General features: G+C 38.9%; 2 protein-coding genes across 2 annotated transcripts in view; one reads left to right on the forward strand and one right to left on the reverse strand.

Moving 5' to 3' along the window:
- The window catches only part of cftr (CF transmembrane conductance regulator), a 45,844-nt gene extending 45,132 nt beyond the window's left edge, over positions 1 to 712 (reverse strand). Inside the window, exon 1 of the mRNA XM_008410653.2 lies at positions 404 to 712. Coding sequence (XP_008408875.1) covers positions 404 to 456 — 53 coding nt within the window. The 5' untranslated portion in view covers positions 457 to 712. The remainder of the gene's footprint in view (positions 1 to 403) is intronic.
- Positions 713 to 3,845: 3,133 nt separating this feature from the next.
- asz1 (ankyrin repeat, SAM and basic leucine zipper domain containing 1) overlaps positions 3,846 to 25,953 on the forward strand; it is a 43,658-nt gene continuing 21,550 nt past the window's right edge. The window contains exons 1-4 of the mRNA XM_008410652.1: positions 3,846 to 4,003; positions 6,571 to 6,673; positions 6,812 to 6,934; positions 19,623 to 19,734. Of these exons, the coding sequence (XP_008408874.1) occupies positions 3,896 to 4,003; positions 6,571 to 6,673; positions 6,812 to 6,934; positions 19,623 to 19,734 (446 nt within the window). The 5' untranslated portion in view covers positions 3,846 to 3,895. The remainder of the gene's footprint in view (positions 4,004 to 6,570; positions 6,674 to 6,811; positions 6,935 to 19,622; positions 19,735 to 25,953) is intronic.

A 25,953-nucleotide genomic window follows, 5' to 3' on the forward strand; every position in this document is an offset into this window, starting at 1 on the left:
ATTGCCCTGCGACAGCCTGGCGACCTGTCCAGGGTAAACCCCGCTTCTCGCCCGGAACGTTAGCTGGAGATGGGCACCAGCAACCCTCCTGACCCCACTGAGGGACCAGGGTGTAAAGAAAATGGATGGGTGGATGGATAGGTTTACATTCCCGAAGATGCAGCCCAGAATCACCTGCCTGCTCATCGGAGCGCACCCCGAATTACGCAAAACTTCCTTCAACCGCAATGAAAATCCTATTTGTAGAAAGATACTTTGCGCACTTGCTGACATAATCCCGCTTCCCATTTGATAAAGTCACATCAAAGCCAAGGTCGTTTCTGAATGAAAAGTGAATGAAAGTGAGGAATCCAGCCGGTCGCCGCCGCAACAAGCCGAAGAATGAAGCAGAACCATCCCTTACCAAAAGACAAATCTAGAGAAGAAGTTTGCATCTTCCACCGGTGACTTCTGCATCCTAAGAGCCCCGCCAGTTTGTTTTCTCTGCACCTGAGGGTCCCTGAGCCTCGATCACATTGGTGTGTCCCCCCACGCAGCTCCCGAGGAAATTCAGACAGGAGGGGTGTGTGATTTTGTCCTCCCCTCTGTGCTGGGTCTTAAAGTAATGCTGCAGCTGCGTTATTTCCCTCCTCAATCCCTAAACAGACCGCGATATGAGTCCTGTGAAGGTGTCTCTGCTCTGTCCGCTTCCTAAGCTCTGTCCCTTTCTCCTGTTGGCTCCGCGGGACAATGCAGGGACAGTCCATCTTTTATTGGCTGACTCGCCTGAACTTGCGTTTGGACGTCATTTCCACGCCACAGAGCTTCGGGGTTGCATATTGTGGCAACAAGAAGAATAGGTGGTTAAACCAGCTGATGTGAACTGACAAGCCTCATGATATTGCTATTTTCAATACTGAATTGCAATAAGAGCTTTATCAAATGTCATGTGCACTGAACTGCTAATGAATGCTGACCCACCTGGGGTTTTATACTGCAGTACACTTTGCTGGTTGTCTCTGACTCACAAAAAAAGACATCAGAAACAGTTCTGGGACATTCAAACAAATTTGAATCATTTTTTCTTTTTTCTTTTTATCAGTGCCAAGTTACATCCAGTGTCAGGAGAGGGAGGATCATAACCTGAAGGCATTCCTGAAGGGAACGGAGATAAAGTGCAGGAAGCCTTTGGCTTCTGTGCAACTCCTATCAGCATAATAATAGTACCCAATCTTTTTTTTTTTTAGCTGGGTGGTTGTTTTGAGAAAGAAATTTTAAAAAATCCTTGAAGCTCGTGTCAGACTCAGGGATTTGCTTCTCTCTGCTGTGTCTGAAGGAAAACAAATGGACTATGCAGGGCTTCAGGTGCCGTCCTGTCTCTTTAAATGACAGACATACGATATATATGTAAAAGTTAAAATCAAAAGCAAGCTTACTGGTTAAGGAGTGCAGATTGTGCTTCAGATTACAGTTAGGACCACATACAGTAGGCATCACTAATACCAGTTTAGTCAATGTGATCATAATATATTCTGACGCATTGGAGAAACCCAAGTAAAGAAAGAGATTTATGTAAAATTTGTCCACATGAAATACAGAACTCTTTAAATTTGCTTGAAGTAAAATAAACACGGAAAATGATTAAAAAAATTATTTGAATCTGAGAGCTCAGCAGAAACATTTCATATACTTCACTCTTATACTACGTTTACATAGCTTTGACTCGTGTTTGGTTTTTTTAAAGGTGCATTTAAACATGATTACATTGAAAGAAAAAAATAATAATTTTCTGTGTTTAAGAGAAAGAGAGAAAAAACGTGGACTTCTGCTACGGTTTGCTTACAATTTTTGCTGAATAAACAGTGTGTATGCCTTGTTCAGAGGAAAGAGCGACCCCTTCTGGACTGGGTGTGTCAGGCTGCTCCCAGGTCTGGTTTGGTCTGTGCTGTTTTGGTAATGCCCTGGTCTGTTTTAACACGGATTAAATGCAGCTTGAGACAGAAGCAAATAACCAGGTGAGGCTTTCAGCTTCCTTGCTTTATTCCTCTCTCCATCTTTAATCTCTGCATCTACCCTAAAGGGTGACATGTACTCCTGAAAATCATCAGAGAGCAGAAAAAACGGCAGGATGCTTAGCAGTGACACTATGAGCAATACATTAGAAAAACAAGTTTTAGGAGCTAAAGTTAGAAAGCTTTTACTCAGATTTCCTCAAATAAACAATCAGAAATACCTTATCTGGAAGCAAGGTGTGAGATTAAAAAACAAAGAGACATATCTTTTCAAATTTGACCCGTGTCAAATTTGAAAAGTTGAAAAGTTTTTATTATTTATGAACTTTTAAATGAATTATTGTGCTTTTTGATGTTACTACTGCAAATGTATTGTTGTTTGAAACATGTCAGAAAGACAGTACTAACATTTCTGTGTCAGCCTCATCTGACCACTTCAGTTTCAGATCCTCTTCTTTTCTCACTTTAGTTGCTCCCACTTGGTTCCATATTTATGAAGCATGATGCTGAATTCCAAGTAAGAAAAACAAGAGTGTTTATCTAGGCGCATAGCTGCTTGACTGAACTATTTAAACACACATTACCTGCTATAAGTGTTAGTTTCATAAGTGGTTGGGAATAAAAATGTGTCATTTTGTAAAATACGTTATTTATTCATGTTCGTTTTTTACATTGGAGTCTTCAAAACACCAGGCTTTGCACAGAACGATATTTTTGTCTGTCAGACAAAAATATTACATCAGATGTTATAATCAGTTACTCTGTACTTGAATAGCCTTATTACGGAACACTCTTTAAATCTTACTTGAGCAATTTTGCGTACAGCTACTTTTAATTTTTACTTGTTGAAGTTATGCTGCATCATTACAATAAGATGTGTGGCCATCCCCAAAACAAAAAACAAAAACATACATTCAAAGTTAAAACTTTTGACCTCAACAGCAAGAAATGTATTTTTCTTTTCAAAAAAGTTTAAACTTTTGACCCCAAAGGTTTAGACTTTTGGAATCAAAAGTATAAATGTTATATACTTTAGGATGTAACCACATGGCTTTTCCAATTTATCCATCCATTTTCTTGCACCCTTGTCCCTCAGTGGGGTTGCTGGTGCCCATCTCCAGCTAACGTTTCGCGCCAGGGGCGGGGTCGCCCTGGACAGGTCGCCAGTCTGTTGCAGGGCAACACAGAGACACACAGGACAAACAACCATGCACACACACACACACACTCACACCTAGGGGCAATTTGGAGAGCCCAATTAACCGGACAGTCATGTTTTTGGGCCGTGGGAGGAAACCGGAGTAAACCCACGCATGCACAGGGAGAACATGCAAACTCCACGCAGAAAGACCGCCGGCCGGGAGTCGAACCTTCTTGCTGCAAGGCAACAGCTCTACCAGCTGCGCCACTATGCAGCCCAATTTAAAGTACTTTTAAAGAGATGACAGAGAAATTGCTGGAGAGAGCAAAGTTTTATGACGCATAGAGCAATGTAGCGCTGTATGCGCTTGTATGTTGAAATGAACTGTGGGGATGGGAATGAAAAACTTGTATCATTTTCCACAGTCATCTACGTTTGCCTCAGTCTTCGCACGCACAAGAGTTAATGCGCCAGTTACTGAACACTGCCAGGATGAAAAAAAAGGTACATTTTCCCCTCTAGATAGCAAAAATATGGCTTAAAGCTATATTTTAGCCACAGTGGATACTGGTGTATTTTTTCAGCAGAGCAAAGTAAGTCATCTCAATACAGCTGCAACATGTTCCACTTTCATTCATTTATTATTATTATTATTTAATTTAATATGGTACGTCGTCACTTATCATTTACTCCGCCTACTCCCTCCCTCTCAGTCGCCATTCTGTTCACTCATGTTGGCTTCCATTAGCTGTTAGCTGGAAATATGGGAAGCGTTAATGAGTTCGCCTTCCCGGCTGGAGATGAAAGCGACGCCAGCAACGACGAGTGGGACATTGGCTCCTTTTCGGAAAACAAGACTTCTGGCATAAAGGTTACTGTAAATAAGTTTAAGTTTTGCTTCCGCCATTGTTTTTTTAACTTTATATTTTAAAGCTATACCCGAATGGCAGCTCGGGGAAGTAACTCAAGCTAGCTTAGCAAACCTTTTTATTTTCTAAATGTATTTATTTTTCTAATGTCAGTAAGATGCTTTAGCGAAAAGATCGTTACGGAGAGCAAACGCCATTTAAAAAAATATGATAAATTACAATAAAACGATTCAAGTATCAAACTATACGAATCCGCCAAAGTTCTGCACTTTCCTGTTTTCGACAGCTCAGCTGGGGCACCTTCGCACTTCTTGCCATGCCTCCATGCAGTCAGTTTATTTAATTTCGATAAAAATAGCTGCCAGTAGTAGGCATGTTAACCAAATACGTTTTCAGTCTCTATAGAATCTTAATTAATTTTAAAGGTTATATGCATGTACGGTAAAAATCGACAAATTAAGAGCCTTCATGTGGACATATGTGGGGGAAAAAGTTAATCTGTCCAGGACGAAGTAGATTATCTTTACCTTCTGCTGAACAGTAAAAGGAAAACGTGCAGCTTTAGGAGACTGACTACTTCATGTGTTCAATATAACATTATTAAATGGGATTATGGTTATGTAAAATAAAGGTCACAACACACTTATCTAACTAAACACATTATGTCCCGTATAGCCCCATGAGGGCTGCTGTTGAAAACTCCTGAGCTAAAACATCTCTGTTCCCCAGTCTAATCAATTTAATTTCCTATCCTATTCTGTCAGCAATAAAAACTTGACATTCAGATTGTACTTGTGAAATATAAGGATAAAAACAGACAGTAGAAAAGATGAAAAGATTCATCTTGAAAAGAAAAGAAACAAAAGATGGGAATTAATACATAAAAGCAGAAACTCCCATTCTGTTCACACACGACAAGGCAACATGAATTAAAAACCTAATATAAAACTTGGATTCTTGAACATCAGGAGGACTATAAATAATGACTGGTCGGGAATGGAGTAAAAATATGTTTGCCTTAAGAAAAAAAACCCAATTATTTAAGTCTGTTTTAACATCAGTTTGCAGCCTATTCAGCTGGAAAACTCAAATAGTGAACTAACTTATGTCTGAAATTACAAATCATGCTAACATTAACTTTTAGCTATGTTTATATTTTGCTTTTATCAACAGCGGAGAGACCCATTAACATGAGGGACTGTTTTTAAAAAAAGGATTTTAATGATTTACATTTTAAATACAGAACATGAGAAAGGGGTGCCTGTCAGAGCTACTGGTGTTTGCTGATAATTATTTTATTCTGTTTGCGTTTTTGTTTATTTTTTGTCTTCAGCACTTGGCACCATAGGCTACTGTCTCCGTGGCAGACCCTGTGTTTGTATGTAGACAGTGACGATTACCTCATTTTGAAGAGCCATAAAGTGGAAAAGATTATTTTTCTTTAGTGAAATTTAAAAAGTAGATGTTCCTCCTTCAGCTCAATTGAAGGTAATGTTCTCCTTAGGCAGGAAGAAGAAAAGGTGTTAAATGGTCCACACTAAACTGTTTCTCAAAAACTTCCAATTTAAAGACAAAAATAGTTTTTAATGACATATTAGTAAACCATAAGTTTGTTGAAAATTACAATCGGTGTCATCTGCAAATTAAAGTGAATGATTAAAACATTTAACCAAATGAATTAGAGGCTTTGATTAATTATAGTTAATCAAATAGCAATTTTTTACAGTCATGTAACTGTGCTATGTTCAGTTGTTATAAAAATGCCGTTTATAAAACTTAAGAGAAATGTGACTTCGCAACCTGACGTATTGAAATCAGGCCTTTGTCTCTTTAAGAAGCTTCTGCTCTTTTTGACACTACTTTCAGCACGCCATCACAACGTTTCTCCTTACAAACACGGATACATCTCCCATTTAGTACTACATAAAGAAGTGGCAGAGATCATATTTTAATTTTTATTTGGGTGAAAAGATTGGAATTGAGCTGGCCCGACTGCCGTGAAAAAGCTGAATATGGTTTGTATTTGCCTGCCGTGTGAAGTTAGCCTTGGATCTGTGTTTTTCAATTCCAGTCCTCAGGGACCATTATCCTGCATGTTTTAGGTGTTTCCCTTCTGCAACACACCTGGCCTGAATAAAAGGGTGATTACCAGGCTTCTGCAGCGTTTGACGGCATGCAGGAGCTAATGCTAACATTAGAAGCAGGCGTGCTGGAGAAGAGACGCAACTAAAACAAGCAGGGCAGTGAGAAGCACTGCCTTAGATCTGTATCAGTGGTGGGCACATGAGAAAGTGAAGGCCCATTATAGGTGTAATATATCACTGGCAAGAACTAACTGAATGCATAGTTCATGTAATATACTAGCCAAGCAAATATTGGATTGTAAAAACAAAGCAGGCTTTCCTCCTAAACACTGTTTTGGTACTTGTTGCTAAATGTTACTCTGATACCGCTGAGTTTTCATCCTCCACTTTGAGATTGTCAGACATCAATAGAGCTGTTGTTCATTTCTTGTTCAACTAAAACAATTCTTGGGACAGTAACAGGGATGCTTTTGTGTTTTCCTTAGGACTTAGCCTCTGCTGAGGTGGGTTCAGGCGACAACATCTCGGTGCTGAAAAAAGCCATCAGTGAAGGAGACACAGATACTGTCAAACAACTGTTGGACAATGGTACATACTTGCTTCACAGACGTGATTTAAAAAATAGCTGTTTTGTGGTACATAAAATGGTACTAAGGATAAGACTAACCCAAATGAGTAACAGCCTTACTCTTTGTTTTTGTTTTTTTGTAACGATGTTTTGGACAGGCCTGGATGTGGAAACCAGGCTGGGCTTTGGATGGACTCCTCTCATGTATGCCGTCAGTGTGGCAAACTGCAACCTGGCCAGGCTGCTGTTGGACAGAGGAGCCAGTGCCAATTTCAGCAAAGGTCAGACTGCGGTGTAAACAAGACTCTTCTGTAGATTATAAAGAAAGTTTTAGAAGCAAGTAAATTAGCTCACGCTGTAGCAATAATGTCAGAAAGCAAAACCTGAAACTAAAAAACTTATCATCTTTAAAGGGGCAGTATTATGTGTTTTCCAGGCACAGCAAACATTTTAAGGCAGTGTTTCTCAACCTTTTTTGGGCCAGCGCCCCCCTAGCCTTTATCCAGGTCCCTCACCACCCCCCACCAAAGAATTTGCAGCCTACTTTGCACTGACCATTATTTTATCATTAATATTACTATCACTATTGTAGATGTTTTGATTTTTATGCTTGTTTCTGTATTTATCATCAAAAATCATACATATAATAATATAAAAATAATACAGGCATCTACAAAAAATGCAATGAACATTCAAGTTAAAATTGGTAGGCCTAACAGCAGCCAATCAGAGTGGAAAAAATATTCTTATTCTTTTCCATTTTCTAGTTGTTAAATATGCCACAAAATGACCAGATAAAAGATGTTCAACATGCCAGTTTAAACTTTGAACTATTTGCAAACGACTGAGCTCTGCAACATTAAAATATGGATAGAACTGTAACTACATTAATCATAACTTCTTCTCTTCAGTGTTTGTCAGTTTCTGGTAGTGCAGCTCTGTGCTGCCTTCAGGAGAATGGGACATCAGAGTATCATCCATAAAATTTCACCCACATGGCATTTATTGTGCAAACCAGAGCTTTCAGTGGAAAAACAAAAGTTCCAGGTCCTTTTAATGCCATACAAATATGAGACAGAAACATGGATTATATCTTTATATAGACCTATCTATTGATTTATAGATCAATAGTTTTACTGGACAGAAATTACAAAGAACAAATCTGGTTCTTTATCAAATCCTAATGAGTCAAATTGAAAGTGTCTTGGAGTCATCAGACTCATGACATTAACACTGACATGAAAAATAATATTGAAATATATCAAATCTAATTAAAAACATAAATAAGTGATACTGTTATGGTCTGTAAGATATATTTATTCTCAGTATTAGATGTGGTCTCAACAAACCCATGACATTTCAGCAATATTATTTCACCTTTTATCTGGAAATAGTGTCTGTTTATTCTTGCCATACATTATTGCTCGAAAGGTCTTGCCATACCAGTTTATTCCTATGTATTTACTTTAGTTTCTTGGTTTATTCTTGCATATTGTTCTTCATTCATTTCCATTTAGTTTCATTCCATTAGTATTATCCTCTCTTGGTTTATTGCTATGTCCACTTTAGTTTCTTTCCTGTTGCTAGATTTATTTGATCAATTATTGACGCTCACCATCAGTAATTTTCACCCCTCACCTGCTGCACCGCCTAATCATCATGTGTGTCACATCATGTGTTGATTTTTCACTTTTCAGCGTCGGATTCTCTGTTTTTATGCCATAATTCACATCTAGTTCGTCTCTCCGTTTTATGTTCCGCTTCTCCTGTTTCAGAGTTTTGCGCAATGTGCACGTCGTTTTTTATTTTATTTTATTTTTTTACCGCGTATGTTGCAGGGCGGTTGGGAAGCGTATCGATGGGGAAAAGGCAGACTGACATAAACCTTTTAAAACAACGGAAACAATTTCTGCATTCTGATTATTGAAATTTAAAAGTGCTGTGTTGTTCTATCACACCCGTTTCATACCGGACCACTTACAGCACCGGTGTTAACGCTATACAATGAACACTCTCTATTGTGGTGTCACCCATGGAGGGATTTCTTGATTTCTTTATTTAAATGGATTCATTTCTCAGAGGGATACACAGTGAGGGTATCGTGATTTTAGCTACCAGCAGCAGGAGAACGGAGCTGCGCCAAGAAGTTAACAGAAGCTAACAAACACTGAATAGAAGAAGAGCTGTCATCGATACAGTTGCAGCCAAGCATGGTTTAATGTTACACAATACAGTTTTACCAAGTTGCTCAAAGTCTAAACTGGCATTGCTGTGCATTTAAGGTGTAAAGTTTAGCTTCGACCAAACGCCCCCAAAGGCATCCCAGCGCCCCCCTTTTGTAAAAATGTCCGCCAGCGCCCCCTGCCGTCCTCTGAACGTCCCCTGGGGGGCAGTACCGCCCATGTTGAAAACCGCTATTTTAAGGCATAATGAAGTAACTATGTAACTTCAGTTGTTATTAAATGCTCTACATTTAAAATATGACTTAAAAAATTTTACTTCCTGATTTAACATCTTGAAATTGGGCCTCTGTCTTTTTAAAAACTTCTGCTCTTTTAGAAACTGCACCTTCAGGAAGTCATCACAACATGGCTCCACTATTAACTAGACGTGTGCTGATCGATCGGCCACCGATCATAATCGGCTGATTCCTGTGAAAATGTGTATGACCGGTGATCCCCGATCACCTTCTCTTGTTGCCGATCACCAAAACCGATCACCTGTATCTCATTTGCAGCCTGCGTGTGAAGCTTATCTCCTCTTTTCTTTACACTGCGCAAGCGCGCAACAGTAAATCCTAAGCAATGTGTTGTGGAACTTGAACACTCTGAGTGAATGGGGGAGTTTGCGTGTTGCGGTGGAAATTTACCCCAGGGGTGAAGCACGTCAAAATGCATCGACACAACAAATCTAATGTGACATTTAAAAAACAAACACTTGACTGAGTTTGGCTACATCGAGGCTCAACGCAGGAAAAAAGGACATCCGAAACGGCCAGTAAAGCAGCGCACAACTACCAACACTCACTCTGGTAGCATCACGGTCAGAAAGCGAAACAAATAACCTGAAAAATAATTTAAGTCTTCAAGCTGGCGGTGTAAGACGCTGGTTCTGTTCTCATTGTTGAACCGCCGCTGCGCTCTACTGGTAGTAATATTTCACAGACGGAGCGTCATTTTTGCTCCACCTGGTAGTGACTCTCACACCGAACCTCTGCTTAAAGCTGCAGTACGTAACTTAAAAAAAAGAAAAGACTTTAGATATGTATTAAAACTTTCGCTGTCCTAACACAAGACAGATAATCTCAGAAAAAATAATCTATCTCCTCTGCCTCCTCCTGTGTTCTGCAGAATTACTCCGCTCAGTCAGAAACAGCCAATCAGAACCAGCATTAATCACCTAGCCATGCTATGAGGAAGGATTGTTTATTTTGATGCAACCTGCATTTGACTTTGAGTACTGAGAGCCTTACTATTAAATATTATTTTACTGATTGCAAGTTTTTCAGTTGTCTTTTTGACTGAATAGCTGCCGTATTATGCCTGCAAATATTTTGCATGTTTTATGCCTAAATTAGGTAAATTTATTGCCAGATAATTTTTTAATTTTGTCAGATCACATAGTACTAGAGATGTGCCGATCAGGTTTTTTCCTGCCGATTCCGATCACCCATGAGGGTCACTGATACCAATCACATAATTATTATTATTTTAAATCATAAGCACTACCGGTTACATTATGTGGGAAAAGGAACCATGAATTCACCTTAATATAGACAAAAACTTGTTTTTATAACTTTTTCCAAGAAAAAAACAAAACAGGCATTGTGCAAATTGTACTGCTATCGGTAATACTATCTTTAACAGACGGAAAACATGAAGGCTCTGAAGAGGCTAAATAATGCAAAAAGTCAAAATAAAACCTCTCAACATTGCCAAAGAAATTCGAGTATAAAACTTAACTTTCAAAGGCAAATACAGGTAGGCCTGTCACGATAACAAATTTTGCTGGACGATTAATTGTCTAAACAATTATTGCAATAAACAATAATATTGTTTCAAGACCTTTTGACACTGATTTAWTGGAAATGACTAATAATGCATGTGATTTCCTGATAGATACACCTTATTTTCAAAAGAACACGTAACACTGGAACTGATAAACTAAATAAAACAACCAAAAACAAAAATAAAATGTATACTCGGTCTCCATTAACAAAAACGTACTTGAATAAAAAGTAAAGAACATAAAGCCAAAGTGGAAATAAATACTGCATTCAACCAAAAGAGTGCAGATTATTAAGTCTGTATACTATATAGCCCTTTGGTAATCACTAGATTTAAATAGAGAAAACGGGCACATCCGTCTACCTAATGCAGTAGTTCACACTACACCATTTTTTGCCCCTATTTTCCCCTTATGACAATCTTAGATCGTTGGCCGATCTAACCGATCATCCTGCAGTGTGTGRTGGGTTTCGGTAGATCATTGTGGCCGCTCCGATCTAAATCAGGGGTTTTCCCCGTGGAGCTTAACGCAGCCCGTTGAATGTGACAGGTAGCCAATCAGAAAGCGCGGATTTCCTCCGTGCTTTCTGAGGGGAAATTACGGAGAGGAATCCCAAACAGCTGACACGGCGCAACCTGAAGTCCAGCGGACATTGGAGATGACATGTGGAAACAACATTAATGTTTATTCAACATTTCGTGCAAAGAATATAGAAATGACAAGGGGAGGAACTGGAGCCAAAATAAACCTGGTAAGTTTTCAGCTGTTCTTCGTTAACGTGACATAAATAGATTATAATGATGTTCATTCAGTCAGGACTTTACACTGACTCTAGCCACATGCATCACAGGTAGATAGATTCTAGTAAAGCATTGATTAATGCCGGATTTTAAAATTAGTTAACTGGACTTGTAGCCATTATTTTGTGCCCATGTGGCTGGACACCACACGGCACGACAAACCCAATCGAACCATTATACCTGGGATTTCTGTCGGCTAATGTGTCTCTCGGGTTTTGAAAATGGGCCGACAACTCGTGTAATGTGCGCTGGACATTAGACTAAGGAAATGAGGAAGGGAGGGTCAGTGGAGAGCACCGGAGCTGAGCCATTTTTCATTTAGTGTCATTAACAGAAAGAAAAAAGGCAGGTAGAGACGATAACGACGATAATTAAAATGAGATCGATAGGTTTAATTTATCGTCCGATTAATTGATTTATCGTTATCGTGACAGGCCTAAATACAGGTTCCATTACAATAAAGAGCCACCTGAGTTACTGAATAAAAACTTCCTGATAGCATGGCGGCTAGCCGATTACTGCTAGTTCTGATTGGCTGTTTCTGACTAAGCAGAGTAATTATGCAGAACAGGGAGGAGATCGATTATTTTTTTAGAGATTATTTGTCTCATGTTAAGACAGCGAAAGTTTTAATGTGTGTAAAATTTATTTTTTTAGGTTAGATGCTGCAGCTTTAAGCAGAGGTTCGGTGTGAGAGTCACTACCAGGTGGAGCAGAAGTGGCTCCGTCTGKRAAATATTACTACCTGTAACGCGTAGCAGCGGTTCAACAGCGAGAGCAGAACCAGCGTCTTACACCGCAGCTCGAAGACTTAAATAATTTTCCAGGTTATTTGTTTAGCTTTCTGACCGTTATGCTAATCCGTGTGTTTGTAGCTGCGCACTGCTTTACCTTCTATCTGATCCTACATATGTCTTTTTTTTTACTGCAGTGAGCCTCGATGTAGCCAAACTCCGTCAAGTATGGCATTGTTTTATGCCATATTAGATTCATCGTGTTGATGTATTTTGACCTGCTTCAATTTTCCGCCGCAACACGCAAATGTCCCCAATCACTCAGTGCGTCATAGTTACACATCGCTTAGTATTTGTTGCTGCATGTTTGCTCAGTGTGAAGGAAAGAGACCAGCTGCACAGGCAGGCTGCGAAATGAGATGCATTTCGCAGCCTGCCTGATCGGCAACAAGAGACTGTGATCGGCGATCACCGAGCATACACTTTTTCATGGAAATCGGCCGATTATGATCGGTGGCCAATCGATCGGCACACCTATACATAGTACTATTTATACCTGAAGCAAAAAATTACCAGACAATCCAGATGATCGACAAATATCGGTGATCGGCAGAGATCCGGCCTCCTTGGTGATCGGTATCGGCAGCAGAAAACCTGATCGGAGCATCCCTACTATTAACCCTTTTATCAGCGTTGCAGTCTAATCTGCTGAGCTCCTTTAATGAGCTCAGCAGATTTGTAGTTCCACCAGGTGTTTGCTAATTTGTACTGGCTAGTCTGAAGGAGCTGAATGGCAAAGATGTGGGGGAGGGCTGCTCTGTAATGCGGAACCTTGGAAGCTGGGGAACTGCAGCTCAGAGGAGATGCATGTGGAAGACGGTAGGTCCACCCAGGTGTTTTGCACACCATGGGAGAATTAAGGATTTCTCAAACCTGCATGAAAGAATCAAGGCAACGCTATGGGTATTTTTTAATGCGGGAATAACATTATAACATGATGCAGAGATCAAGAAATTAGGTTTTACATAATACTGCCTCTTTAAAGTTGAATTTCTGAACTTCAAAACCTAATTTCTGCCTGTTTGCAGTAGGGCTGTTGTAAACGATTATTTCAGTAATCGAGTATTCTATTAATTATTCTGATGATTGATCGAGTAATTGAATAAAAAAGTTGATAAAATAAAGTATTGATACCATGAAGTGGGATAGAATTATCAAATTGTCGGCAAGTTTAATCAGTTCCTATAAAATGGAGGTGAATGGGAAAAAATGTTTTATTTTGCTGCTGAATCTGTTTTCTGAGCCACATTTAAGAGTAATTCTAATGGACATTCAACTAAGTTGCTCTTTCTCTTAGGTCAGAGTCTAGGCATATGTATCAACTTGTTTTTAAAATATACCTTTCTTTTAAACAGGCAAGGTTCAGGTAAAATAGGGATAAACTACAGTTGAATCAAAATGTCATGAGACAATATATTTATTTCAACTGGTCTTTAAATTGCACATTTAGCCCCAAGTTTGAGATTTCCATTGCAGTTCATGTACAGCAGAAAGGTTTGATTAGTAACAGATTTCCATGTGGCTCTGAATGCCTGAACTTGGCATTAAAGTTTACAGTTGTAATTCAATGCCCTCTATAAGCGTAGGGAGCTGTATTGTCTAACTGTATAAACATTTTACTTAGCTATTGAGCTTTCACTTCCATCTTGTATGGGACGGTTTCTGGTTAATAAATGCAACTAGTCTAAGCAAGTTAAAGTAACACCGCTTTGTTATCAGCTGAAACTAAACAACCACCATATTTATTGCTTTTTACTGCAACTAAGTTTAAACAGTTAACTTAAGGTGGCTTGTTTCTTAGTTTGGTGGCCCTGTTCAATCTCTAAGTAGGTATTTCAGTCCTTTTTCTATTTTTCATTTACTTTGTTTTCAAATTATAAACTGGGGGCCTTAAAGAAGATATTTTTCTTTTTATTAATATTACTCTCAGTTTAATAGCAGCCAATTTATATCAATTTATTTCACTTTCAATAGGAAGTTATGGTGACTGACTTTTGTACTGAAGAGATCTTAAAAGTAAATTCTGGTAAGATACCATCCGAAATCAAATTAAGGAAGTGCTATTTGAGTTTGAATAAATGCCATGCCTCTTCACCTTTCTGATGATCTCTGTTGCATCAAAGTCCAGCTATCATTGCCTTGGGCAGATTTTATTTAATTACTCCAACTGCTACTGCTGAGCACCAGACAACCAGTCAGACCAGTGTATCAATTCTCCCATCTGCCATTACTTAAAGGTTGTGACGCCAAAGGAGAACATTTGGAGAAACACTCTGCTAATCCCCTGAGTTGTTTTTAGTTGATGCACATTGCACTCTCATCTCAAAGAAGGTAAAATTGAAGGCATGTGCAGAGTTGTGGTGAGTCTGGGAAAGATAAGCCTTTAGTTTGAAGTTATTAAGCACACAATGTTTAGATCTGCCGTTATTGGTACATTGTATTCATTTCCAATCATTTGAGTAGCCTAACCCAGATCTAGATCCGTAAAGTGTTCTCCCGCTTGATTTGTTTTCACTACAAATATAAATGAATAGGATGGAATAAATGAAAACACAAGATGTGCATTAGAAAAACAAACAAATACACATGTTCATCCCTACCATATATGGAGTGTTGCCATATATGCGATTAGCTAAAAATCCATGAACAACACCTCTAGAAATGCTTGTAAGTGCCCAGTGCTTTAAGTGGAAAAAAACAAATGTTGGTACTCCCCTTAATGTCATACAAATATGGGACAGACATTAAAAAGAACAAAGCCAGGTTAAAATCAAACCCATATGAGGCAAATTCAAAGCGTCATGGAGCCACTTTTATTAACTTCAAGCCTCATGCCGTAAACTTGGACATGAAAAATAACATTGAAAAAAAGAAAGATATAAAATAAAGTAGTGTCGGGAAAAGGTGCGGGTACCCGCTGTGTGCTGGAAAATGTCTGAGGAGTAAAATTTACGACAAAATCTGTGGATGTGTAGATCTTCTGTGAATAATTTGGAGTCGCGTTCCACAGAAAAATCTGTGAATACTGAACCGTAAAAGCAGCACCATGAATAGGCAGTGGTCTACTGGAAAGCCAAATGTTATTTTTGGTTCGATGGGGTGTTTAAATATTTGTTCAAAAGCCGATTCAAACCGAATGACCTTGGTAAATCACTTAACCAGCACCTTTCATTTGTTATAAAACAGTAGCAACCAAACACGGCTATCCAACAAACATGCATCTGCACTGAAAATGTAAATGTCCAATGCAATTTTCCTGGCTTGGAGAAAAAAAAAAACTTGACCAATGTACTATCTGTATTTACTGACAGTGCACAGTCACTGTGGTGTTAAACCGACAAACAAAATACAAAAAAGCCATTGCAAAATGGTGCACATTAACAGTGTTTGCTTAATCGCTAAATAAATGCTGTTAGTTTTGCCTGTTTATCATGTCAGAGGCTAATGAATCATATTTTGAAGGGCAAGTTTGTTTACAGGGACTTTATTTGTTTTTGGTTTGTTGTATTTGGATATTTAAAATGTTTTCCAGTTCCAGTGTTAAATGTTCATTAGAAATTAGTTTATTGGTCTTTGACAGAGTGGAGTTGCATTATTCTGCCATTTTTATGCTATTAGGTAGGGGAGGTCATTTCTAGGGGTGCACAGATTGATCGGTCCCTATTTCTTTAATTTTGGGTGATAGATTATTGGTCGATATTTACACGGTGAAACTGATTATATCCACCAATCTTTTCTACCACTGAGAGGGCTCTAGTTTCCCAATAGTCGGCCTACTGTTGTCAACTTTGCAACTTTTTGTCTGTATTTAATCCAAAAACAAGTCAGTGTGGGCCAAAATCAGTCAGGCTTTTTAAATATCTGTGATCAGCCAGAAAACTCCAGTCGGTGCACCTCTACTTTCTTTTAATAACAGAAATAACAGTTACTCCTGCTGATACATGCAAGACAGAAAGCTGCTGCCATTAAAACAAAATTTGTATGTGCTTTTTGAAACTGACGAGACAACACCCCGCTTCCCTGCAGTCTCCTGACATTTGCCGCACTCCTCCCGAGCGTCCCGCTACGACCACGGCATGGTAAAAGTGCAGATATCTTTACATGCTTCGCATATTGTCGCAACTGCTTTTCTGCACGCTCTGTGTCTGCTGGCAGAAGCCTCTGTGCACTTGCAGGTGCATGCGAGTGCACCAGACTATCTGCATATGAACGTCGGTAACAGAGTACAACCACATGTTTTCATTCAGATTTTGTCAATTTTGACGCCGACACTTTTGAGAATTTGCAATGAGTTCGCACAAGTCGAGTAAGCTGTGTTGCTTGGGGCGCACACGCTCAGTTCAATGCGTGCATCACGAACACAAGCAGCCACGTAATGACAGAAATAGCTCACAACGTTAGAAAGGCTAAGAAAGATCAATAACATTAACGGTGAACACCGACAATTAATATATGTGGTGATCTTCTTAAGGGGTCGGGCCACCCTCCATAGATAATAGTAGGAAATGCTAGTCTCAAAGGGACATTACCTTTTTTATCACATAGAAAAATTTGGCCTATCTATGATGTCAGAATGTTTGATGCTTGTCAGTTAGAATAGTGGCAAAAATATGAAATGCCATTTGCACTATTCCGTGTCTTCCTTTGTGTCTTTAATGTGTTTAGCTGGGAACCTTCACACAGCTACCAACTTCCTCTGGAGTAAAGTTATAAGCTTCAACAAATAATATGCACTGATAAATTGATAGGTGAAATAAATGAGTTCACACTCCAGTAAAATCTGTCACACAGACAGAGTTATACCGTGTGACTAATTTCACATGGTCTTCGCATGTCGCACTTTGAGACAGGTGAAGGAAACAATTAAACAAGAGAATGACGCGTGGTGACGTCATCATGGCGTTAGTCCAAGCTGTGAGGCTGGCTACAGGAATGCGGGTGTGATTGATAACGGTCATCACGCTGCCGTCCTACCTTCTCACCAGTTGTCAGGTTGCAGATTTATTTACTCCAGCTCTAGTCAGACGCAACCAAGGCAGACTAGTTTACACCAACACGCTCAAAATGTAAATACATTCACAAACAGATATAGAGCCAAACATACACAGCGGCAAAGACACAGGAATCTACACACAGATGTAGGCTCACGTGCTGGAGTCTAGTCCACATTTAGAAGCAGCATTTAGAAGAAACTGAAGGCAGACTTGTTGCATATCATTGAAAGATAAGAACTGCCCAGAAGTCAGTTAACCTTTCCTCGTTTCCTTTTATCTAAATAAAATGCATTTTGTAAAGAAAATTTATACTCATTTAAAATCTAATTGGACATACATTTGTGAACTTAGCTGAGTGTTTGTTTACAGTTTTAGTTTTAAACTCATGTATTTGTAGAGTTAGAGCATTTGCCAATAACCTGGGACACTTGGCCTTTGTTTCTGAATTGGCTTTTATTGCAGTGAGATTTTGTCTGACTCCTGGACTATCACCTGTCATTTTATAAGGTGTTTTATTACACACTCATTGTTCACAATTTTTTAAATCTCATCACCTTTCTGTAAATGCTTTAGTGAAATTTGGAGCATGGGTGTAAAAATAATCTCTTCCTGATCAAAGCTTCCTGCATGTAGGATTTTCTGTTTGACCTGTTATACACACCATTCCCTGATCAATGTGTGCAGTATGTGTCAGGCATTTCTCTTGCTGGAAGCCTCCAACATTGTGGTAAATACTTCGTACCCTACTGGAAACTTTGTGTGGGAAAGTTGTAGCGTTGTTTGCACGTGTCTTCTTAACAACCTCCACTGATTTAAACATAAAGACGGAGTTTGACTCGTAAATAACCTTGTCAGCTGCTGTAAATTAATCTAAGAACATTTCGAACATCCTAATTTGTGGGATAGCTGGTCCTTTCTCCTACCATGAGGACATCTAAAGCCCTGACATCGGACTATGCACTTCCCTGAATGACATCAACCAACACTAAGTTAGAAGCAAATCTTCTGTTTGGTTGAAGTGAAACCATGGGACTCCCTAGATTGTCCTTCTCAACAAAAGTCAATTTAAACATCAGCAAAGGACTATTATCTGTCAGTTTCCTTGCTGTTGAATCTGCCTCAACCTGCTGCCAATGACTGCAGCCCAGACCGAGATCACCTGAATGTACACTGATGAGACAAGTCTCCTATATGAGCAACAGCCTTGTCTGGAGGACCTTAAAAGATGAATGGCATATTTGTTCTCACGTTTCTCTTGGAATGGCTAATATTTAGAGGTTGCTTTCATGTCTAATATGAAAGCATGCGCTCACATGCATGCGCTCACAAGTAATGCAGAATTTTTAATGTTAATAAGTGCATTAAGTATTAACAAGTTGTTAAAAACCTACAAGTTATTTAAAATGTAGCAGTCGAGGTGCTGACAGGTACCTCCGGGAGAAACAGCATTTTTGTTGTGCTGAATTCACTTAACTGTCTGCCGGTTCATCTGAAAATCAAGAACAAAGATGTAGTTACTTCTGATTCACATGCCTATAAATCCTTTAAAACGCCTGGTCCCATTTTAGATAAAAGGACTTTATTACTTTATAACATCACACCTGATATTTCATCCAGAATGAGAGACAGAACTTTTAGTTTCTGAGTTCCTTTACTCTGTAATGAGGACCCTGTCTTGCTCCAGGAGGTTGATTCATTCTGTGCCTTTAAATATAAGTCTGCATTACATTATTGACTTTCCATTTGCTTGTTTCAATTAAACGAAGAAAAACTGAAATGACTATCTTTGCGCAAGAAAGAATAACTGAAAAGGGTTTAGCAGAAGACTTGCTAAGGCCGGTGGTAGAAGTTCTAGGGACAGTCATCAAGCTGCCCGCTGTGTTTTTGGCTTAAAAAATGTTTAGAGTTGAAAATACCATTCGGTAGTTACGTGTTATTGGTAGATATTATTAACAATACGTACACACCAACTAAAAATCTTAAAAAAGCCATACATTAGGAAAACCTAAATAAACAAACAATTCTTAGCTCCACAGGGCGCAAGTAAAACCTGGTAGCCTGCCAGACTGACAATACACTGAGGGAAACCCTGAAGTGTAAAAGACTTTCTTGGACCATTGCTGGTTTAGTAACATCTATTCTAAGCATTGGGACAATCATTAGCTCTGGTTTTACCCTCAAAAATCACTGCAAATCTCTGATTTAGCATTATTTCAATAATTTCATAAATATTGCCCAACTTGAATCCATTGATGCCAATGGACAGGATTTTCTTTTTTTGCCACCAGTTTGCTTTTGACTTAGTTTATTTTTCTTAATATATTAAATTTATAATTTATATATTTCATTTAAAATGTTTTTTTTTCTCAACAGATTGCTGGACCGTGCTTATGGCCAGTTGTACTGCCTCTAGCAGTGAAGACAAAATAGCACATTGCGTCGAGCTTCTGCTGTCCAGGTCCGCCGATCCCAACATGGTGGACAGGTGAGGGGTAAAATTTGTTTAAATGTCAAAATATTTGGCAAATTTCAACACGGTACGTACAGTCGTAACCCTTTTGAAGTTTAAATAAAGCCACTTCAGACCTCATACAGGACCAAAAAAAAGAGGTGCTGGATCAGATTTCCTTTGATGGTTCTTGTGATGTTTAGCTGCCATGTGGTAGCATTATGCACCACTATACAGTGTGTTTGTATCAGTGTGTTTTGTTTGGCATGTCCTGTTATGGCATGTGCTTGAACAGGAGGGTCCCCAGACAGACACACAAACACAGAGTGTAAAGAGTGGGCAGGAATGTTTTACAAACTGGCTTTTAATGTTTTTGCTCATTAGAGGGAACTAGGTCATTACAAAATCAAAATACATGATCTTGATGCTACAATATACAATATATGTGTGACGGCATACAAATTATGGAGAAAATGCAAAAGGCTAAAAGTTTTGGCTGGGCTGAGTGTTTAGGCCGGGGAATATTTCTAAAAGGTTTTCAGTTTTTGGGTCAGTCACAACTGGCCTGCATTAAATAAGCTGACATAGAGAAGACTGCCAGACTGTTTGATGTCACTCAGAATATTTTAACCACTTTCACTAGTTGTAATAGTATGAAACTTTAATATCATAATTGTGATAGTATAGTTATCAATATCACAAGTAAATATGTGTATTTCAAGTATTATTTATTATTATTATGTGCTGCACTTATTACACCTTGACAGTTGGCATAAGGTTCTCATGACAAAACTTGAAAAAAACCATCCATTTGTTTTTACTCATTCAAAACAAGGTCATATTGCCATATTTTTTTAGAGAAGTGAGGATTTCCAAACCAGCCATACTTGTTCAGTAATTTTCTTCTAATATTATGAATTTTGGAATTTACCATATTAAGTGAAACCTAAAAGAGGTGCTACACCAACCATTATTCTCAAATGATCACTGTGTTTTTTAATTGTACATATTTGAAGTTATCTGGAAATTGCCGTTTAATTAGGGATGCACCGATATGAACATTTCATTTCCGATATTAATACTTCTGTCAGTCTATAAACAGTATTTATCAATATTTCTATCGTACATATTTCCCTACCCTTTTAATACCATTAATAAAATACCACATCACTGATATTGCTTCATTGCTTCTGTTAAAAACCCCATAATCCAGTTCTGCATCACTGTCACATGACCCAACGTTCCTCTCCAATCCCTCAAGAAATACAAACCACAATAAGTTGAAAATAAACATTGGTTTTTAATATATTGGACCAATAGCGATATATTAAAAAATGACTAACATTGACCGATAGCAATGTTAATGCCAATTTGTCGTGTATATTGCACGATATATCGTGTAAGCCTTCATCCAGATTGAGCTGCAAAAGTTGTTTCTCTAAAATTGTTGCTGATGTCTCTTCTTTTTCATTGTACCAAAACATAAAGAACACGATAAACTATACAGGAAATTCCTAAAACTCTGACTAAAGATATCCACACTTCGTTAATCAAATGAGTTTTATTAGCAACACCTGGCTATTAATTCTTGATAAAAGCAACAGCAGAATTTTTTGTCATGCAGACATTCTTTTACTATGTGTGAACCACTAAAGGCAAAGTTATGCATAACTCCTGTATCCATATTGAGAAACTATTAAGTATTTTTTATTATTCTCGTTCTGGTGCATCTTAGGCTCAGTACCTTGAATATCTGACAGATCAACACATGAGCATACCTTCCAGAACTAATGCAACTTAATCCTAAACTGTCCTCTCTATTCTGCTATGACTAAATAATATATTTAAGTTGGATTTAGAGTGTTCAATCAATCTTAAACGATGTATCTGGTTCAAGAAAGATCTAAAAAAAGAGAGATCTTGTGTTAGAAAATAAAGCCAGACTGTTTTTAAAACACTTTTAATAGTACCATGTGTGAATTTTTACTCTGTCACAAAGTGTTGCTGCAGCCCCCAGTGGCTTTCTTGTTTAGCTCTCCCTTATCCTCTGTTATTCTGTCACTGCCAGCGCAGCATTGCAACCAGGACTCACGCCACCTGAAACCCCCTGATGACGAACATAGACGCCCCCTAGCATTAGGAAATTGATTAGTTCCTTTCCAGACAAAATATTTGAAGCAAAGTAATGAGCCACAGAAGGTTGCAGAAGAGAGGAGGAGGTGAGCGTCGGGGCTAGCAGTCCCTCAAACCCAAGATGAAGCATAGCATGAGGTTTATGTGGGTACGACGTGCAGACCCCTTCCTCTTCCTCGCCTCCTTTTACGTCTGAATTTCAAACTAGTGATTAACACCAGCTGCTCATCCCCCTGCTTTAGTGTAAACCTGAGTACACTGTTGTTTTTCAAAGCTGAGAAATGCGGCCGCACACTGTGGGGTCCATTGCATTCATGTCTTCATCTTTTTTGGTTTTTTCTTTCCTATCCGTCTTTACGGCATTTGTTTTTTACAGACAGAGTATGACTTGTTGGTGTAAGCAAAGCCGTCATTACGGTTATTCAGAAATATTTGAGTGGGGGTTTCTGTTTAGCTCTGGTATCGACATCTGTCGTTGTTGATCCCTTCGTGAGCAGAGTAGCATCAGGACAACCTGTTGCACCTGGCAGAGTGTAGCCATGTCAGAGAGTGGGCTATTAGCTGATGTTTCTGTAACAACGATAAATCTACCTAAAGAAAGGTAGATGACTGATAAATCAACCTCGATTTCCTTCATTTTAGAGATTGGTGATCAGCCGATACTTGCATGTGAAGCCAATCTTATCCACCGATCTTATCTATCTTGGCAAATGTCTAAAAGTCATCCACTGTCCTCTAATCCTGTTATCTTCTGCTTTGAGAGAGGTTTGACTGACAGACCCACCCAACATGTCAAGACTGGAGTTAAAAATAATCACCCCACTGTCTCCAACATATTTTTTTTTTTAACCGATTCCTGGCTGTTCAATTATTTTTAGATCAAGTGACAGCAGCTAAGCTTACAGAATTCCTTCAATGATCCGTCATGTGTTCCAAGAGGGACTGAGTTTAAACAGTTAAACTGATGTGAACACAAGTGTTTTCAGTCACCTCTGAAGAAAACTGTCCTCTGTGCATCTTGAGTGTGTTCACACCTATGTATAGCATACCATGGACATGAGTGCTAGGTGTGAGCAGGGACAAGATTGAAGGAAAGTTACAGGTGTTCATGTTTCACACCGCTGGATCATAACTAACAGCGGAGCTTCAAAATGCAAAAATAAAAAACTAGCAGAAGAGACATTGTGAAAAATGTATTGAAAACCTCTATTAAACTCAATCAGCTGATCAAAAGATGATCAGCACCTGGCAGAAGTCATTTGTCAGACGGGCTTTATGAACTTCAGCTTTGTACTTTTGAAAGACCCAGCCGTCACAGCACAAAGTGCAATATGAAACTTCTGTCACATAATGGATGCTGTTATGTGGCCTCCCAGAAACCAAGTAGTAGGCAGTTTATTTGAGAAAAATCAGTTAATATATCAACAAAGAGTCATCCTAACGGCTTATACTTGACTCAGTGTTATCTTACTGATTCAGACAGGAAGCAGCACACAAATAAAGACTTCTACAAGCTTCATCAGACATGCCAAAATTGGATCTCATTGATGTAGACACGTGAAGAAAATTGCATCATTTTGTTCGCAGAGAAGCATCCACCTGCCAAACTCTACACCAACTATGACGGAGGCCTTTTATTTCCTGATGCAGTAAAATGATCTGGATGATCATAAATGGTGAATCATTAACCAACTAATTGCATTTATCTAAATTCAAATCAGACTCATTAAAAGATAAATTTTATCTGTAAAGATCTGTGTCTAAAGGGTAAATTCATTGTTAGAGAGGCTGAATTTCCTAGATTGTTGAAAGAGAATGAGGAGTAGACTATAATATATTCGTTCTCAGAATCAATGAATCACTATGTGATTCATTGATTCATTGATATGTCCAGAAAACCATTTTATCCCAATCCAGGACGAGCAGACATCTGTCACAAAAATATTCTTAGCGCCATCATTTGTTATCAGATATATCTATTAAATACGACTTAAAATAAAGAGGAGAAAACTGATGTTTGATAAATTCTCCATGATACAATTCCATAAATAATTTTGTTTGTTAGTTCCAAGAAGGGGCACATTTCTCTTATATTGGTCAATCGTTTTATTTTAAATATGCTGTAGGAGCTGTAGTTCGATGATTAGTTCAGTTTTTGTCGCTTGTTTAACGTTTATGAATTGCAGCGGCTGCAGACAGTGCGCCACAATAAAGGTACAATAAAGCTGATAAACAGGTAAAGAACCAAACACAACTTCTATTCTGCCTTTTCTCGCTCTGTGTGTCGACTTTACATGGACCCGTTGCCATGGCAACCGACAGACAACAGCTCAACGAGCAGATGGAGCAGAGATTACCGATCAGGGGAAACAACACCAAAAAAACAAACATTTCCCACACAAAAAAGCAGCAAAAACACCAAAACAGAACATTCAGTCTGTTGCATTATGCCATCAGGCTTGATGTCTATATTGTCATTATTAATATATTTTCACCTGAGCACAGCGGTGGTTGATTAGCGGATTTAAACACCTGCTCTACTGATGACTTGGTGGGCGACTTTTAGTGCTAACGGAAGTTTTAAACACAACTTTTAAAACTTTTAAACTTTTAAAAAACTTTTAAAACATTTAAACCTTTAAACACTTTTAAGCCGACTTTTAGCGCTAACGGAACCAAAACACACCGAATTGCGCAGCACATGTTAAGCTTATCAAAATCAATAGAAGGCTAGCAACAGTTAGGCTAGCATAACTGACCCACTGCTCACTTGTTCAATGTTTTCTTTAAGTTAAAACATTTTCCTCACCTGTTAAATCTGAAGCCCTTGTTATCTAATTCATAGGATTGAATTAACCGCTAAATATTGCGTCCATTTTTCAGATTCTTTGCGTGACTCTGGTAATTTCCTGACCACCCATAATGTTGACTCAATGGACAGCAATGGCGCATGTGTGGCGCACAATAAGTCACGTAATGTCCAGTCCAGTAATTTATATCCATCTATATTAATGATGCTGCCTCGCGCTCTGTCCTTCTCTCGCACTTCCCGCTCCTCAGCAGTAGGTGTCAGGTTACATTGTGTTGCATTCAATGCTGTCGGGGAAAAAAGAGATTCATGCGCTTAATGTCCGATTTCCCATAACTATTTATTGAATTCATAGTCGCCAGCTTGGGTGGCAACAGGGGTGGCAAGGCTCTCATTTGGGGTGGCAACTGCCACCCCAGTAGATCCGCCCCCGATTGTGACGTTTTTCAGATTCAAACCAGGTTGCAGAGGTATCTAAGGATAAATAGAAATCAGATACACCTGAGCACAATGTTCAGTCCTAAATTGAAAACCAAGAAATCACATTTACTTAAGCATTTACAACCTTTGCTTGATACTTTGTTGATCCACCTAAGGTGAAAATTCAAGTCTCAAGTCTTTTTCAATATGCTGCCACAAGCTGTCATTTGGCAGTTTGTTCCATTCTTTGCAGTTCTTCTCCACCTACATCTGGTTGAATGGAGACATCTGTGCAGCCATTTTCAGATCTCTCCACAGATGTTCAATCAGGTTTAATTCTGGAATCTGGATTCTGAAGCCATTCCTCAACGATCTTGACCATGTTGTTGTTGGACAACTGTTGTTGTCCTGCTAAGAAATGAATCGTCTCCCCAGTCAGAGGTCAGGATGCAGGTTTTCATTCAGGATGTCTCTGGACATTGGTGCATTCACATTTTTCTCTATCCTGACTAGTCTGCCATTTCCTACTGCTGCAAAACATCATCATAGAATGACGGCACCACCACCATACTTCACTGCATTGGCCTGATGATGAGCCACGCTTGCTTTTTTCCAAACATGATGCTTGGCATTCACACAAGAGTTTAATCTGTGACTCATCAGATCAGAGAATCTTGTTTCTTGTGGTCTGAGTTGCTTAAGACCATGAGAAACTCCAGATGGGCTACCTTGCTCCTTTTATTAAGGAGAGGCTTTCGTCTGGCCACTCTACCATCCAGACCTGATTGGTGGATTGCTGCAGAGATGGTTGTCCTACTGGAAGGTTCTCCTTTCTCCACAGGAGAATGCTGGAGCTCTGACAGTGTCCACCGGGTTGTTGGTCATCTCCTTGA

Source organism: Poecilia reticulata, linkage group LG6, assembly GCF_000633615.1.
Source record: "Poecilia reticulata strain Guanapo linkage group LG6, Guppy_female_1.0+MT, whole genome shotgun sequence".
NCBI lineage: Eukaryota > Metazoa > Chordata > Actinopteri > Cyprinodontiformes > Poeciliidae > Poecilia > Poecilia reticulata.